Source organism: Akebia trifoliata, chromosome 3, assembly GCF_017979445.1.
Source record: "Akebia trifoliata isolate Shusen 1 chromosome 3, ASM1797944v1, whole genome shotgun sequence".
In the NCBI taxonomy this organism is placed as follows: Eukaryota; Viridiplantae; Streptophyta; class Magnoliopsida; order Ranunculales; family Lardizabalaceae; genus Akebia; species Akebia trifoliata.
The window spans coordinates 46,592,340-46,609,331 of record NC_141377.1 but is presented as its reverse complement, the minus strand read 5'-3'; the positions used below and the strand labels follow the sequence as shown (position 1 = coordinate 46,609,331).

The 16,992-nt window shown below is 33.6% G+C and overlaps 2 protein-coding genes across 2 annotated transcripts; both read right to left on the bottom strand.

Moving 5' to 3' along the window:
• Positions 1-351: 351 nt before the first annotated feature.
• Positions 352-1,076, bottom strand: LOC147407410 (ethylene-responsive transcription factor RAP2-12-like). Its single transcript, XM_086435966.1, has one exon. The coding sequence runs from the start codon at positions 969-971 to the stop codon at positions 369-371; it is 603 nt and encodes a 200-aa protein (XP_086292092.1). The 5' UTR covers positions 972-1,076; the 3' UTR covers positions 352-368.
• A 1,514-nt stretch (positions 1,077-2,590) lies between these two features.
• On the bottom strand, positions 2,591-15,914 carry LOC147407409 (chromatin remodeling protein EBS-like). The gene is made up of 5 exons (XM_086435965.1): positions 15,759-15,914; positions 15,332-15,674; positions 14,637-14,705; positions 3,968-4,100; positions 2,591-2,983 (listed from the first exon to the last, which is right to left on the bottom strand). The coding sequence occupies exons 1-5, from the start codon at positions 15,826-15,828 to the stop codon at positions 2,957-2,959; spliced, it is 642 nt and encodes a 213-aa protein (XP_086292091.1). The 5' UTR covers positions 15,829-15,914; the 3' UTR covers positions 2,591-2,956.
• Positions 15,915-16,992: the final 1,078 nt, after the last annotated feature.

The following is a 16,992-nucleotide window of genomic DNA, read 5'->3' as shown; positions in this document are numbered from 1 at the left end:
CATGTTAATTTGAAGTTTCTGTGAACGGGTGGCGTTGCCCAGTTAAGATACATGGGTCAAGCCCAGTAACAGAGATGAGGAACACACATAATTCTATGGTTAATTTTTTGTTTAATAAATGAGGATGATTGACCAAAGAAAATTTACTGTAATTTCAGACTTGTGAGAATCGCAGTAAATACTTTTTGTCATTTCAGCATTTTCCATTTTTATTTACATCTATACATATTTTTATTTACATAGGCACCCTAAATATGTACAAGAACAAGCATGTGTATATACAGAAGCGCTCGTATCACATGGTTATATATGTACAACTGTACAGGGTGACACATGTCAATTCTATGGATCTGTGCGAAATCTATGGACTACGTTTTACTTTTAGATGCAATATGGTAACTGTAAGATTGGGTCCGCCCAGTTGCAGAAAACCAAAGAGAATTATCCACTTCAGGCAAATTTAAATCCAGACTCTCCCAGAATCCTCTCATCTCATCATCTTCTTCTTCTTCATTCTTGTCAGTTGACTCACCCATTCCTTGTTCTAAATTCCTCAAATTAGAATATCTTGTTCCGAAATTAGTTATCCTGATTTCTTCAAAATCTGATGAAGAACATTCTGATTTTGGTTTGGGTTGAATTTTGGTATTAGACGTGATGGGGTTGGGTTCAATTACTTCATCGACGCCTATTTCAGGTAAATTCAGCTTGGCGAACGAGCCGTAAAGCTTTCGAGCAACATCATCATAAGCAAGTGCTGCTTCCCCTGATGTGTTGAAGGTTCCAAGCCAGAGTCGTGCACCTCGATTCGGTTCACGAATTTCGGCTACCCATTTACCCCAAGTCCTTTGTCTTACACCTCTGTAGGTGCATTTAGCATTCTCTGGGCCTCCTTTTCCTTTCATGCACCCTCTTCTTGATTTTCTTTGAACTGATTTCTTCATAATTCTCTTCTCCCCAAGTCGCTCCATGATTTCAAATTGACAATGAAGGGTGATTGATTCGTGACAAGTTAACCCTTTTAGGCTCGAGGGAAGTAGCCTTCTTTCTTTATCTATATATATAATAATGCCACTAAGCAAGAGAATATTTTAAGGGATGAATTACCATTTAAAGACAGATGAAAATGGTGGGGTTTACGACACGTGTCCATCTTTTTTTTGTCTGGGTGTATTGCTTGGCATTGTATACGAGGTTGCTTAATAGAGTCTTATCACTCCGTTTCCTGCTTTTTTTTTTTTTTTCTACCTCGTCATTAAATCACAGATGGAGCAAGGGTGCTCTGTACACAGATTCTCTTGGTTTAGGTGTCAAGTGAAGCACTTTATGACTCATCCTTCCTCTATCAAGGAAGATTGTTTGGATAAGGTCATGTTCCCTTCGGTCTCATGTTGTAGTGTTGGATAAAACTGCATGGTTGGAGTTGCCACGTGGGGGGTAACACAAAAAAGAGACAAACACGGCTTAAACGCATGCACTCACTCTTCTCTAGAAGATCTCGTACGTCCTATTTAAACTGATATATCATTGTTTAATCATATGTTGCATTTTTTTTTTTTTTTAAATATTCGGAATAAAAAATGAATAAATCAAGTGGTCTAAATCATGGATTTCAAATCACCTGGTTCTACAACTAGTTAACGTTGAAATGCATGGAAAACTTTTTTTTTAAATACTTTTAACAAGATACTAAAGATACAACACGCTATATGTGGGCCAGGCAGACTTGGACCACGCCCCATCCTCTCATCCTGAAAATTAGAAGGTCGAAATCGGTCTAGGATTTTGAGGCCCAATTAGGACCAACATGGCTCGCCTCATTGACAATCTTATTTTTGGATGTTAATTGTTGGGTTTTAATCCCAAACATCGGGATGATCAAACAAAACTAATCATAGATTATAACCAATAAAATAAATCCACATGCCTTTTAAAAGCAAATGATTAATCCTCAATAGATTTGGACAATTATTCAATCCAAAATAGATTACTGCATGTGTTTAAGAGTGAGTGGTAAGGAGGTTTGTTAATCAAAACATTACCTAATTTGAAAAGAAAAGAAAAAAGGTCCCAACATAAAGAAGCTACAGGTTCCATACCAAGTTATGCCGTTTTTTATGGATAGATTATGCTCCGCCTCAATGGGGACTCAAAGCAAATTACAGGGATTGCTTGGAACCATGAGTAAAGAAATATGTGGAGGATTATCAGTTTTGCATTCCAATCTGATCATTTTCTAGCCATATTGATGGATCACATGCATGTTGAATATGCAACAAGCAAGAAATCCTGAAAGCTGGTACATGATATCCACTAGTTTAGAAGCTACATAGTTTGGTTTTTTTTCAAGTGTCCAATGGGCTTTGAATAGATACTCGTGAAGTCCTTGCAGGAAGGGAAAATGATTACATAGGTCACCTACATGTCCAATTTTACCATTTTTAACTCGTATCACCGATCGTATCTTCAAGTCAAAGCCTATTATTCATTCATATATTCGGTCCTCCACAACAATGATAAAGAATTATCATTGTTCATGAACACTGCTTTTTATAGTGCATGCCTCTTATCTTTACTAGAACCAAATAAGTACGAGAAAGTATCATTTCTCATATGCTTTCCAGTTCAAGACAAGTTAAGGTGGTATACACATACGAAGCCCTTAAAATAAAAGGAAGAAATGGAAAACTATGTACACCACAAGCACCTCCATGACCCAAAGAAGAAAGATGTGACCATGGGAAAGGAACTGTTTCGCATACCCTGGAAACTAAAGCAGTTAAGACAAGTGTTTCAAACCAGTTCAGCTGTTCCCTTGCTTGGATAAATAAAAGCTCATGAAACATTCATCTCGGCACTATTGTTTTCTACAAACGTCCCGAGAAAGAGTCCCTCCTGTACATTCTATGTTGTTGTATTTTTTATGAGTATGCATGTATATATATATACCATAATGTCACCTCCTTCGACGTTTGGTATCCACCTGTAAATCACCATATTAATATGATTTTAACGCAACCACATACAATTAATACAAATCAACATGAACACGATGCATGCACAAGTCAATTATGGGTCTAATGATGGTTGTCAGACAAACCTGAACCGCATTGGTTCAGGCTTTCCAGCATTTTGAGAAAAAAAAAATGAAATTCAGCCACAAACCTCTGATGGCCTCGATAAAAAAGCAGGCCACCTTAAAAATACTCATATTCAGTGTTTTTAGAGGTGTGTGAAGCATACGCCTCAAGATGAGGCTCATCAAGAATGCCCTGAGGCATAAGGTTAAAACCTTAAAGCAGCTAAGGCTTACAACTCCAACCATGAGGCGCCTAAATGGCATATGCCACACATTATTATTATTTTCTTTTTTTTTTTAAGTAATGCATTTCTTCCTCATTCTTTAAATTCTTTTCTTGTTAATTTACTTCTTTAATAGTAAGATATTATAAGTTTCTCTTTTTTCTTTTTTTTCAACTTCTATTTCTTTGTTATTTCTAGTATCCAATATAATTGGAACACTTAGAAATGAATTCAAATACAAAATAGTAATATATACAAAGAAAATCGTTGAGTTAAGTTGTTTTATAAATAATTTTTGTACTATTTAGTATTATACAGATGAAGTTTGTGAAAAAAGAAATATAAGAAAAGAACATTCGGACCATAAACAGTAGAAAAAAATCTTCTATTATAAAAAAATAAAGTGTACAGGGTTTGGTAACTACGTGATTATAGTATTAATCCAGCTTTCTTCAAAATAAGAACAAAGAGCAAGGGGCAGAAGTCACACTGGATTATTTAATTATATTAACAGCTAGATAGGATAGATAAAGAGGTGCTTTCCCTTCTGAAAATATACCAAACTGAACCTCTTGAAAAAAGATTTTAAGTGAATCATCTTGTAATGCAAATGCAAGTAAAGATTAGAAAATAATAAGTCAAAAATCTCTATGAGTAGGTTTACCTTTGCCTCTGAGTTTCTGGAAGCAGTGTGATTGTGCGACTTCTTTTCATTTTGAGGGGAACAATTTTCACAGAAGAAGCGCTCTAGTTTTTTGGCTTTCTCCGCAGTCATATCTATACAAGGAGGATGAAACCTGCAGTAAAAAGTTTATCGAAGACTTCAATGGTTTAAAACACCTTTTGTTTAAAGTACATTTATAAACCAGAAACATATGACACCAAGCACAGAAGAAAAAAAATGACAAGATAGTACTGGGTAAAATATGATCCTGTTTGGGTTTGCTGTGAGCTTCTGCTTCCAAAAAGTGCAGTTGCAAACTTATTTTTTGTTGAGAGGTGCTTTTAGGGAAATAGCTTTTGGATATATCAGTAATTTTATTAGAAGTATTGGTCGTTAAATTAATATCTTAGTAAAATTTTGGGGTTATTTTAGTCATTCAACGAATAAATATGGGTATTAATGTCCAAAAATCACATAACTTTGAATTTCTGTCAGATCCCACGAATGCTGAAAGTAGAAAGCGGATCTAACCTACTTCTTGTTTCTGAACATTTTCGTCTTCCAGTGGAAGTGGGAAATGCTTCAGGTATTTTCCAAACAGTAATTTCAACTCGAAAAGCACTTCTCGGGACTAAAAATGTGGAAGCGCTTTCCAAATGCAAACCCAAACATAAACAGGTTACTATGTCTCTCAATAAAATGCAGTCCACACTTGGGAGACCTCTACGAGCCAAATAAGGAAATGGCTAAGACTGCAACCAAACAATAATATGCAGTCCCCCCTGCCCCCACCCACGCACCCACCCATTCACCCATGGCTAAGACTGGTCTGTCCTAATAGATCAGGATCTGAACGTTCTCTTATCCGATGTGAGACTAAGTTTTGCACTCCCCCTTGCCATTCCACTCCACAACGTGACGGTTCCACTTCGACCACGCAGTCTCCGCAGCCCTTTCCCCGTCCAGCCAGTGGTGTACTAGCAAGGCCGTGACAAATAGGAAGAGCCGTCCTTAGCTCTGATACCATTTTGTCACGCCTTAGTTTCTCGAGATTTGTGCTTTATGCAAGATCTATAACTTGAGTCCAAATCCCAGATCCAAAGGGGTGAAATAAAGATAAATAAATAAGTAAAAAAGATATTTCATAGGATTCATACTAGACAATACTACATAAAATAATTTCTATAGAAACCAATAGTTAGGATTTTCATATTTTCTTCTTTTCTCTTTTAGTATAAACCAGATTTTTTAGATCTGATTTGTATTTGTTATCCTTGTGGTGGTTAAAATCCTTTGTTTGGAGGATTTTATCGTCGTGGTTGAAAAATATCCCTTATGTAATCATCGATCAAGGGATTTTCGTCAGTTATTAGTGGTTGGTTGTGGTGCTGTGTGGTGGTTAGGTTTCAGATTGTATTTCTGGCCTTCAAAGTACCCTGCGATTTTATCTGGAGGGGTTTTCGAACCCTGCAACTTTACTATGATAGGTTTCTCTTTTTTTTAGGTTTTTCATACATCTTGACTATAAAGAATTTGTGTCAAGAAGATTTTTCAACAGTAGAAAATAGTTCACGAAAATATCTGAAAATTGTAAAGCAATTTTGTTGATTCGTGGGCAATCAGTTGTTTCATCATGGAACAGAAGACTATCTTGGGTATATCTACTGATTTGGTTGGAACTAAAATGACTTCCATTCGCTTAAATGGAAGTAACTACATACAATGGTCGAAGATTATGGAGATCTTTCAGAAGGCCAAGGGTAAGAAATCTCATCTAACCAAAGCAAAGTCAGATTATCTTGATGAAAAAACCATTGAAGTATGGGAACGGGAAGATACTTAGATTGTTACTTAGTTGTGGAACCATATGGAGCCACATATTAGTGTTAATTTTATGTTTTTGGATACTACGAAAGAGATTTGGGAACGAGTGAGGCAAATGTATTCGGGATCCAATAATATTACCCGATTTATGAGATCACTCAACGGTATTTTTCTTTACAGCAGGATGATAAAACTCTAGATCAGACCTTCACTTCATTGATGTGTATGCATGAAAAGCTAAATCAATATCAATCCTTTTTTCCAGTGATATCTTTCAAATACAAAAGCAAAGACAAGATAGGGATGTTATTCGCCTTCTTTCATCCCTCCGATCAGAGTATGATGCAGTAAAATCTCAAATTTTAGGAAGTCCTAGTCTTTCTTCCTTGACAAATGTTTTCTCTAGGCTAAAGTGAGCCACTTTACTAGACATTAACCAACCTACGAGCGATCGCTCTACTTTAACAACTATTGGAGATCGGGTTGGTCGTGGCCACAAAAGTAGTCATAGAGGACATAATGGTGGTTGTGGAGGTAGATGTGGTAGTAGAGATTCAGGGGGAGGTCGTGGAATCCAAAAGTGTACCCATTATGGTAAGGATGGGCACACTATTGACTTTTGTTAGGATCTTCATAGGAAATCAGTTTTCCCTCGGACTCATTATCTTCAACTTAGGATGTTACTGAGCCTACTATTTTATCAAACCAGAGTACAAAGAAGGAATCCATTATCCTTTCTCGATAGGAGTATGACAAACCGTTTCCAACTCATCAACTACTGCTATTTTAACCAAGACAAGTAAGGTATCCACTTGTTTATTATCATCTACAAACCCATGGTTCATTGATTCTGGTGTATCATATCATTTGGTTGGTAATTCTCACCTATTTTCATCTATTTCTCCATCTTCTTGTCAAAATGTTAAATTAGTTGTTGGGTCATTTTCAAAAGTTGTTGGGTTAGGAACTTCACAACCCAATCCTAGCATTTCTTTATCTATTTTATGTTTTCTAAATTTCCATTTAGCTTTTTTTTTGTTCATCAACTTATACAGAAATTTGATTGTTCAGTGACATTTTTCCCTTCTCACTATGTGTTTCAGGATCTAAAGACAAAGAAGATGATCTCATACTTCTTGTGAACTTATTTGGTTAAGAAATTTTCTTCAGGAGATTGGTTTCACGATAGACACCTTTCTATGTGATAACCAGGCAGTCATACACAGCTTCCAATCTGATGTTTCATGAGCGGACGAAGCATATTAAGGTGGAATGTTATTTTGTTCATGAGAAGCTTTTGAGTGGTGAAATTGTCACAATGTGTGTCAAGTCTAAAGATCAACTTGTTAATCTGTTAACTAAGTTGTTGGGAAGTGATAGGGTTACTTTTTTGTATACCAAGCTAGGATTATATAATAAATTCTCCATCTTGAGGGTGAGTATTAGACATATCAGTATTTTATTTGTGTCATAAGAGCATCTTTGTAATTTCATTTGTTTTCTAGTTTTATATATATCATGGTTTATAGTGAGAGAGTCAAGTTCGACTCCTCCAACTTTCTCCATTATTTTCTTTTTCTCTTCTTCTCTAAACCTGAACATGATTTTCTACAAACACAAACGTAAAGATCTTGAAAAATTGGTCACAAAATTGATGATCAAATTTCTGTTTTCATAAAATCTAGTTTGACACATTTTGTTGTAAAAATTATATCTAATAAATAATAAATAATTTTTACATGAGGTATTTTTGTTTAGGAAGTTTACTTCCCCCATTATTCTCAGAATTTAATAAATACTATACTTTGTATGAAAATAATTTAGGATATATAACCCAATAGTCAAAATTTCATCAACACTATAGGTGCAGTCAAGCAACAAATCCCAAGGAAATTTAATAATAAAAAAAATACTTAACGATCTTTTTAGAGTCTGAATTTTTTTTCTATAAGCTATACAAGGAGTCAAGAAAGTCTCCACAAAATTTCGTGATTTTTTTATGTCTAAATAATTAAAATAAAATTATCAGCATGGATCTGATCTAAAATTGTTTAAAACTTGACAACCATCAAGAAAAATGGGAATAAAATAAAAATAAGTCTCAATCGGGTCCAACGTTTCCCTATCCTATCAACTTGATAGTTAGATATTCAAAAAATAAAATAAAAAATAAAAAAAATCTAAATAACATAATTAAATATTTTGATTCAACAATGTCTATCTTGCTTTCAAACAAACATTAAACAAGAGTTAATGCCTACAAGCAATCCAAAAAAAAAAAAAAAACTGCAACAGCAAATAATGTGGTTCTTAAATTTGTCCAAAAAAATGTAGTTTAAATGCTAACTAGAGATATAAATAATAATAACTCAATTGAGGGAAAGTCATGCTTCTATATCTATTGGAAACTGCTGTGTTCCTGGAAAAAAAAATGCTGACATCGTTTCAAGTCAAAAACACATTCATGGATATATATATATATAGGGGAATGCTAACATCCAATACTTCTTTGTCCAACATTTTTTTCCAATAATACCTCTCCTCGTTTTGTCTTTCAGTAAAAAAGACAAGGGCGTATTGGTCTTTTATACAATAAATGCATATTTACATAATAAATGCTATAAGTATTTATGTATTTTGAATTAAATAATTTTTTTTGGTCAATGCTTTGGCAATCAATGCCAACATAATAAATGGATTTATTAATGGCATAACAAATGGATTTATTGCGTAAAAGACGAACATGCCCTTGTCTGTTTTACTAAAAGATAAAACGAGGAGGGGTATTATTAGAAAAAAAAAAGTTTTGGACAATGCTAATGTCCCCATGAGGTCTTGGACGTTAACATTCCCTATATATATATTATAAAAAATCCAAAAGACAACAAGTACAATAATTCTAAAATTTTGGTAAACACAATAATTTTTCTTTTCCACCAATCCTATTCCAAGATTCTTCCTTGAGAGATTTAGGATCTTTCACCCCAAGGGCCTAAGCCCTACTTGCTAATTTAGGGACTTGCTCATGGAAAACGCAACCCTTTAAAAAAAAATTTCACATATAAATAAATTATAATAAATCCCTCATCATAAAATATCACAAGAAAACAGTTATTATACAAATATCAAAAGAAAATGGCTATCATACAAATATCACAAGAAAAATAGTCATCATAATCATATCAAGAAATATTCTATTCCTCAAACGTTTCTAGTAAAATCAACCTACCTAAATCAAACCGTTAAACTTTAACTTCCTTTTATTTTTCTTGATTAGTGTTCCAGATTACCTAACTCCTCAATTCTCCAACTCATTTCCTTCAATAATTGGCTAAATCAATCAAAGGTTTGATAAATCTCTTCTAATGGAGTTTTACAAAAAGTGTCTCCAAGAAAGGAAGAAGACGTATTTTTATTTTTATTTTTTGTAAATAGAATTAGTTCATTTTTGTTTTGTTTTAATTTATTATATATTTTTTTAATGTTCTCGTAAGATTTTTAACAATCCCAAATTTTTAGGCTTTTATTCCATGATCTTAGATCATGTAATGACATGCATTAACACCAAAAAAATAAAAATAAAATAAAAATAAGGAACCAATAATAAAAGTACATGTGGCAACATAAAATGTCGTAACATTTTTAAATTTTGAAACTCTTAGGATAATAGATGAGGTGGCAAGATTTTCTCCCTTTTTCTCCAACTTTAGTTATAATTTTAAATTAATAAAACTAACCTAAATCATCTAACTTTTCTTTTGTACTTATTTAAAACACATACTTCAATCAAATTAATTGTCTATCTTTTGGCATAATTATCCTTACCTAGTCAATTTATTACCAATTGGACCTAGGGGTCCTATATGCATGATCTAACACACTTAACATATAATAATTATTTTTTAACATACTTTAATTTTTATTAGTCATTTTTTTATAATATTTTATCTTTCAGGATTTTACAACATGTTGTCACAGCCTTGCCAGTACGCCACTGGCTGGACGTGGAAAAGGCTACGGAGACCTCGTGGTCGAAGTGGAGCCATCACGTTGTGGGGTGGAAGTAGGAAGGAGTATGAAACTTAGTCTCACATCAGACATGAGAATGTTCAGATCCTAACCTATAAGGACAAAACATAACCTACACAGTACAACGTGTTTTAAAGTTGTGCGGGCTTCGGCCCAAAACGGATAATATTGCACTATTGTGGGCTTAGGGTATGACAAATTGATATCAGAGCATAGGTTTTAGATCCTTACTTTCATACATTAAATTTTATGTATAAATCTAAGAAAATTTCACGATGCAAGAAAATGACGATAACAAAGGTAACTGCTAGGAAGAGTGAGATTGCCCCACATTATTTTAATGAGGACTCCAGTAGAAACCCGACAAAGTACGATTGAAAAGAAAGATTGCCCTAAAAAATTGAGCACACACAATACACAAACCCCGTTCAATTGTCATGGAAAGCAGTTCTAAATCTAACGAGGAAGATAACAATGGATAGGAAGTCATTAGCAAATACCGGTAACTACTAAAGATAGAACCTAAGGATGAAGAGGATATTGTAGAGAATTATGTTTAAAAAGAAGTAGGAGATTAGGAGTATATCAATAAAAGAAGTCTTATGCATAAAGATGTTGAGTGTGTTAGATCATGCATATAGGAACCTTAGGTCCAATTGATAATTAATTGACTAGGTAAGGATAATTATGCCAAAAGATAGGCAATTAATTTGATTGGGGCATGTGTTGTAAATAAGTACAAAAGAAAGGTTAGATGATTTAGGTTAGTTTTATTCATTTAAAATTATAACTACAGCTAGAGAAAAAAGGGGGTATGTAACACCTTCTTTGGTGAGAAAATCTCACCACCTCATCCATTATCCCAAGAGTTTCAAAAGTTAAAAATGTTAAGACACTTTGTATTGCCAAATATACTTTTACTATTGGTTCATTATTATTTTATTTATATTTCTTTATTTTGGTGTTAACACATGTCATTCCATGATCTAAGATCATGGGATAAAAGCCCAAAAATTTGGGATTGTTACAGGAACATTAAAAATAATAATAATTAATTAAAATAAATTAAAACAAAACAAATTAAACTAGTTCTATTTACAAAAAAAAAACATCTTCTTCCTTTCTTTGAGACACTTCTTGTAAAACTCCATTAGAAAAGATTTATCAAACCTTTGATTGATCTAAGTAGATTCTTGAAGCAAAGGAATTGGAGAATTGAGAAACTAGAAAATCTGGAACTTACCAATCAAGAAAAATAAAAGGAAGCTAAAGTTTAACGGTTCGATTTAGGTAGGTCGATTTTGGTAGAAATGTCTGAGGAATAAAATATTTCTTCTGATATCATTATGATAACTATTTTTCTTGTGATATTTTTATAATGAGAAATTTCTTTTGATATGTGTATGATGAGTGTTTTCTTGAGATATTTTATGATGAGGGATTTATTACAATTTATTTGTATGTGAAAAAGAAATTTAAAGGGTCACGTTTCCCATGAGTAAGTCCCTAAATTAGCAAGTAGGGTGTAGGCTCTTAGGTGAAAGACATGAAAGCCCTTGAGGAATAATCTTGGAATAAGATTGGTGGAAAATAAAAATTATTGTGCATACCAAAATTTGAGAATGATTGTACTTGTCATCTTTTGAACTTTTTTTATAAAATATGTGTGTGTGTGTGTGTGTGTGTGTGTGTGTGTGTGTGTGTGTGTTTTTGACTTGAAACATATTTAGTAAATGGAAACCTCCGAGACAAATTTCTCACTGACAATGTTGGCATTTCTTTTTCAGGAACACAAGAGAAAATTACTAAACTTGTATTATTATTTAGATCACTAGTTAGCAATTAAACTACATTTTGTTGGATTAATTTAAGGACCACATTATTTGCTTTTGCATTTTTATTTTTTTTGATTGCTCATAGGTAATATCCTTTGTTTAATGTTTGTTTGAAAACATGGTAGACATTGTTGAATCACAATATTTAATTATGCTATTTAGAATTTTTTTTTTTAATATCTAACTATCAAGTTGATTGGGTATGGAAACGTTAGATCCGATTGGGACTTATTTACATTTTATTCCCATTTTTCTGAATGGTTGTCATGTTTAAACAATTTTAGATCAGATCCACATCGAAAATTTTAATTAATTATTTAGACATAAAAAATTCACAAAATTTAGTGAGATTTTCTTGACTCCTTGTATAACTTCCAGAAGAAAAAAAAAAATCAGACTCTAAAAAGATTGTTAAGTATTTTTTTTTATTAAAATTCCTTGGGATCTGTTACTTGACTACACCTATAGTTTTGAGGAAATTTCAACTTTAGGGTTATATATCCTAAATTATTTTCATACAAAGTATAGTATTTTATTTAAAATTCTGGGAATAATGGAGGAAGTAAACTTCCTAAACAAAATACCTCACGTAAAAATTATTTTTTATTTATTAGATATCATTTATACACAAATTGTGTCGAACCAGATTTTATGAAAACAAAAAATTTGATCATCAATTTTGTGACCAATTTTTCAAGATCTTTTAGTTTGTATTTATTCTTCTAAGAAACTATAGCTTTAAATCAAGTTTTCAAATCAAGAAACCGTTTGCAAAAATCCTAAGTATTGGTTTCTGTAGAAATTATTTTATGTGGTATTGTCTAGTACAAATCCTATAAAATTTGCTTTTACTTATCTTTATTTCACCCTTTTGGATCAAGTATTTGGACTCAAGTCATAGATCTTGGATCGAGTACAGATCTCGAGAAACTAGGGCGTGACAGGAACTTCATGTATTTTCCCTATCCTTCTTTTAGGAACAGTTGAAAACTCTGGGAACAAGAACCATGTTAAAGTCACGATGAAAAGCACTATTAACAAAGGTAACACTATCCCAATAAGAGTGTTAATAATGTTCTAAGGCAGTTTGTTCAATAGACATTAGAGTGAAAGGGATGGTCCACTTTGGGTTAACAATCAACCCCCCCCCCCCTCTCTCTCTCTCTCTCTCTCTCTTTCTCTCTCTCTCTGTGAGATAAAGATAAAATTTGAAATTTGATCTCAATTGGAATACTAGGCAAACATGCCACACTGGTTGTGTGCCCCTAAAAGATGTGGATGACACAATCTTTTATGTTACCAACTGAAGATGGACTAAACCTGATGTTCAAGACATGGGGTTTAGTGTAAAGAGGATTCAAATATAGGGGATTCAATGTAATGTAATAATCATTTAAAATCTAATGCCACCAACATCTTGATAATTCTTTCCTAGATACTAGGAAGCTGGGGGTTGGAGGGGGTGAGTATTTCTTCATGTTGATAAGCAAGTTGACTTACTTTATGGTTTGGAAACATCAGTAAGCAGATGACATCATATCCAATGTGTAGTAGCTTGGCAACAACTTCTTAGTCCCCACTATGTTTTTTGTAGATATAAATAGAATTTTCACTTATAAAAGGAACACAAACTGAATCTTTTAATTTACAAATGTCAATATAAACGAAATTCCTCCCCAATACAATACATTATACATATAGATATCCGACCAAAAATGCCAATACTATTCAATAGGCATGAGGCTAGAGAAATTGGAAAGACATCCTCGTGAAGTGTAAAGTAGGCTTTCCTGAGGAAGTTGAGGGCCTTGGTGGGAGGCCCTTTACAATAATGAATATTGGTAGGTTGAGCAAGTGGCTTTGGAGGAAGGGAGAACAATCCAAATTTCTTTAGAGGAGAGTGATCAAGTGCAAATGCGGGAGTAGAAATCACGGTTTGAATACTAATTAAGTCTACTCAATTGATGGAACAACCATTTGGAGAAGTATGAGGACTTAAAAGCAGATTTGAGTGAAAAAAAAAAAATTTAAGTTTTTTGGTGAAAAAGTCCATTGGGAACTTTTCAAAAGTCTATGGAACGAACGACAGGAGTTCTCCGTGATAGGTATTCCAAAATTATCCACGCAAGGTTTCTTGTATCCCACAACTTAGAAAACTTTTAGCCTTATTGAGAAGGGATCGACTGACTCCCTCAGCCATCTAGCACGAGCCACCCTTTGGTTGCATGAAATTAACCAAAAAAAGTGTATTTGAGGTACACTCCTAATCCTTCTCTCTCTACAAAGTAATTCTTAACCTTTCTATCCTGACAAGTCTATTTAGGAAGACCCAATCCCTTCAAAGGTATTGGTCTTTGTATGAATGGCCGCAACTGATAAGATTTTGACTATTGATCTCTGGTTTGTACAAGTAGAGTTACACCCAATGTAGTTTTGTATGTAAAGCCTGTCATGAATCTGTAAATGACATTCTACTTGTGCTAAGTATCAATTGTGGCATCATTTTTGGCCTGTAAAATCCGCATCCCTAAAAGCAAGATTGCGCTCATTTAAAGTTAGAGATTGAAGAATCTCCATCCAAGAAGAAGAATTTGATGGAAAATGATTAATTTTCCCTACGAAGGTCAACATGGAAACAACAGAACATTTCATATATTTGAGTATAAACATAGCACTAATATGGAGGTGGTTTATCTTTCTTTCATTGGTTAACAATCCTTAAGGATTTCAAGAGAGTATCAATATAGTTTCTGTTTGTAAGTGAAATGACATAATTTAAGGTTAATCTTAACCTTAGAATCGTACAGTTTACTTTCTTTTGAGCTAATGTGCCTAGACCCACATTAGCATATTCTACATACACTCAAATTTATGAAAGTGGAAAAAATATTCTGATCAGAAACTTCTCTTTAAGAATCCAACCAAGTCATATAATCCATGAAACAGAAAAAAAGAAAATAAATTATTCATAGGAAACATACCAATCACTGCAGCCCTCACATTGAATCATTAGGTCATCAGGATTGTAAGGCATCTCGCACTTGCAGTATCTACCACATGAAATAAATTATAAGAAAGAAAAGTAAGACACTCAAACCCACCACCCAAAAATTCAAAAAAGTTCATATTGCCTTAGAATTTCAAACTAGCATAAGCACAAAATGGTCCAATCAAATTTACTCATCAATGCCTGAAACCAAATTATAACAATAAAAGAGAAATACTCTCCAAAATCAAATTCCTTTAGTAGAGAGAACATTCTTCATTCATAAAAAACCATCAGAATACTTAAAAAAACAAAATAAATCTTCTTGGCTTCAGCGAAAAAAAAAAAAATCATGGCTTTCCAGAAAAGAGCATCCACAAGCGAGTGATCAATAGGGCACCCATTACATAGTTCATAATTCACAATTCACCACGCTTGGAACATTTAACCACTTAATTTTCCCCTATTAATTCCCAAATTACAATCAAGTCGTATAAAAAAAGAAAGAATAAAAAACTCATTTTTCCACTAATTTTACCTAATTGGTTCTCAAATAAGAACATCTTATACAAAATTAAGTGAGAAATAACCTAATTCAGCCACAATTTCAAACACCCAAGTCGCAATTCGTCCTTCTCAAGTGAATTAAGCAACTAAAAAGATTAAAGATTGATAGAAAATTCAACATACACAGCAACTCTATCTGGATTGAACGCTCCAGTAGCCGAATTATACTCGAATCGAGAGAAGAAATCCTCGTTACCGACTGCATCAAGCTTAGTATAGCTTTTAAAGGTGTGTACGACACACTTTCCCTCAATTGTATCTGCACTCTGTACATCGTAGTGATCAGACAAGAACACTTCTTTGGAACCATGAAACTGTCTCCGCCCCCCAATCGATTCCTCTGGTCTATAATACCAACGTACCCGTACCCTAACGTGTCCTCTGACGTTCTCTTCGATCTTCTCCACTTTCGCCACGTATGGGAGTTTCGATGCATCAGTTGGTCTCATCAGGACGCAATCCCCAGCTGTGTAAAAAAAGGGGTGAAGTGAGGTGCGTAGGTTAAGGGAGATGGCGCAAGTTAGAAAATTTCTGAATCAAGGTTGCTTACCTTTGATGGTATTGTTGGTGCCTTTGATGGTGTAGGATTCTAGAGTTCTGGGTGTTCGGGCTTTCGCCATGACGCCACGAAAGAACAATCACAGACGTGCGAGAGGGCTTTTCAGAAGAGAGATACTATTACCACACCATATTTTGCTTATAACACACCAATCCAGTGGTGTGTAATCAGTAAAAGTTGGTCTGGCAATAGAATTTATCTTTATGAATATGATCTGATTTGATACATCGCAAGCTACAAAATTAAATGGTCACTCAGATAGGAAAATGAATCTGAAGGCGTCAACAGAAAAATCATTCTAACACGTAGCTTCTAGCCGTTGAATTTGATAATTATAGTCATGAGCTTACATGTGGGTCCACATAGTGGCCACTTTATGATTGATTATGAATGGAATCAGATTTTCGTTTGGTTATGTAAGCCTTGATGTGATAATCCAAGCACTCTTGTTCAGTGGGCCCAATAGGATGCCATGTGTCTTGAAATAAGACGTGGAGCTAGTTAGCCACACAACTCAAGCAAGTACGAGAGATATCGTGAAACATTGCTAGAAAGAAATAAAGGGGCACCAAACATCTGTTGCTGGTGAACAAAAAATTATGCCATATTTGATGAATCAATGGCGTATGATACCATGTGTATAGAAAAACGTAAAATCCAAATACTTAATATGTTTCCGATAAATTTTTTTGTTGGTAATATAGAGTTCTACAAAATCTTGATGGTCCAATCACACGAAATCAAATGTGGGTAGTTTTATAAATTGGAGATGCCCTCAATACGTGCAAATGGTCAAATCCTAGATCTTACGAAATTCTAGATTAACTTTCTTCTAAACAAAATTTCTCATGTTTTTGTTGGTTTTTTATTTAAATAAAAAAATTATATAATTTTTTTTATTAAATCATTAAATGAGTTTTTAAATTTCTTCTAAAGATGATATATGATTTGAATAAATGAATATTGTATTTGATCCAAACTTAAGTTCATGAACCTAAATTAATGGATTTACGTGCATAGATCAAAGTTCATAGCATTTATATTGATTCATAAATCGAGATTCATTCATTAATTCTACGTGCATGAATTTAGTCAAAAGAGATGAACTTAAAGTTGAAAGATCTTTTGGAACATATATATAATAAATATATATACATAAAAAATACATGTACAATGCACCTAAGTTAGAAGAATTTGAAGACCATATATCTACAAATGGTGATTT

Excerpts from the sequence above, each read along its gene's own strand:
- LOC147407410 (XM_086435966.1), bottom strand. The coding sequence starts at position 971 with ATGGAGCGACTTGGGGAGAAGAGAATTATGAAGAAATCAGTTCAAAGA.
- LOC147407409 (XM_086435965.1), bottom strand. The coding sequence starts at position 15,828 with ATGGCGAAAGCCCGAACACCCAGAACTCTAGAATCCTACACCATCAAA. Across the intron at positions 15,675-15,758 it reads CACCAACAATACCATCAAAG|CTGGGGATTGCGTCCTGATG; the intron begins GTAAGCAACCTT and ends TTTTTTACACAG. Across the intron at positions 2,984-3,967 it reads CCAGAAACTCAGAGGCAAAG|GTGGATACCAAACGTCGAAG; the intron begins GTAAACCTACTC and ends GGTGATTTACAG.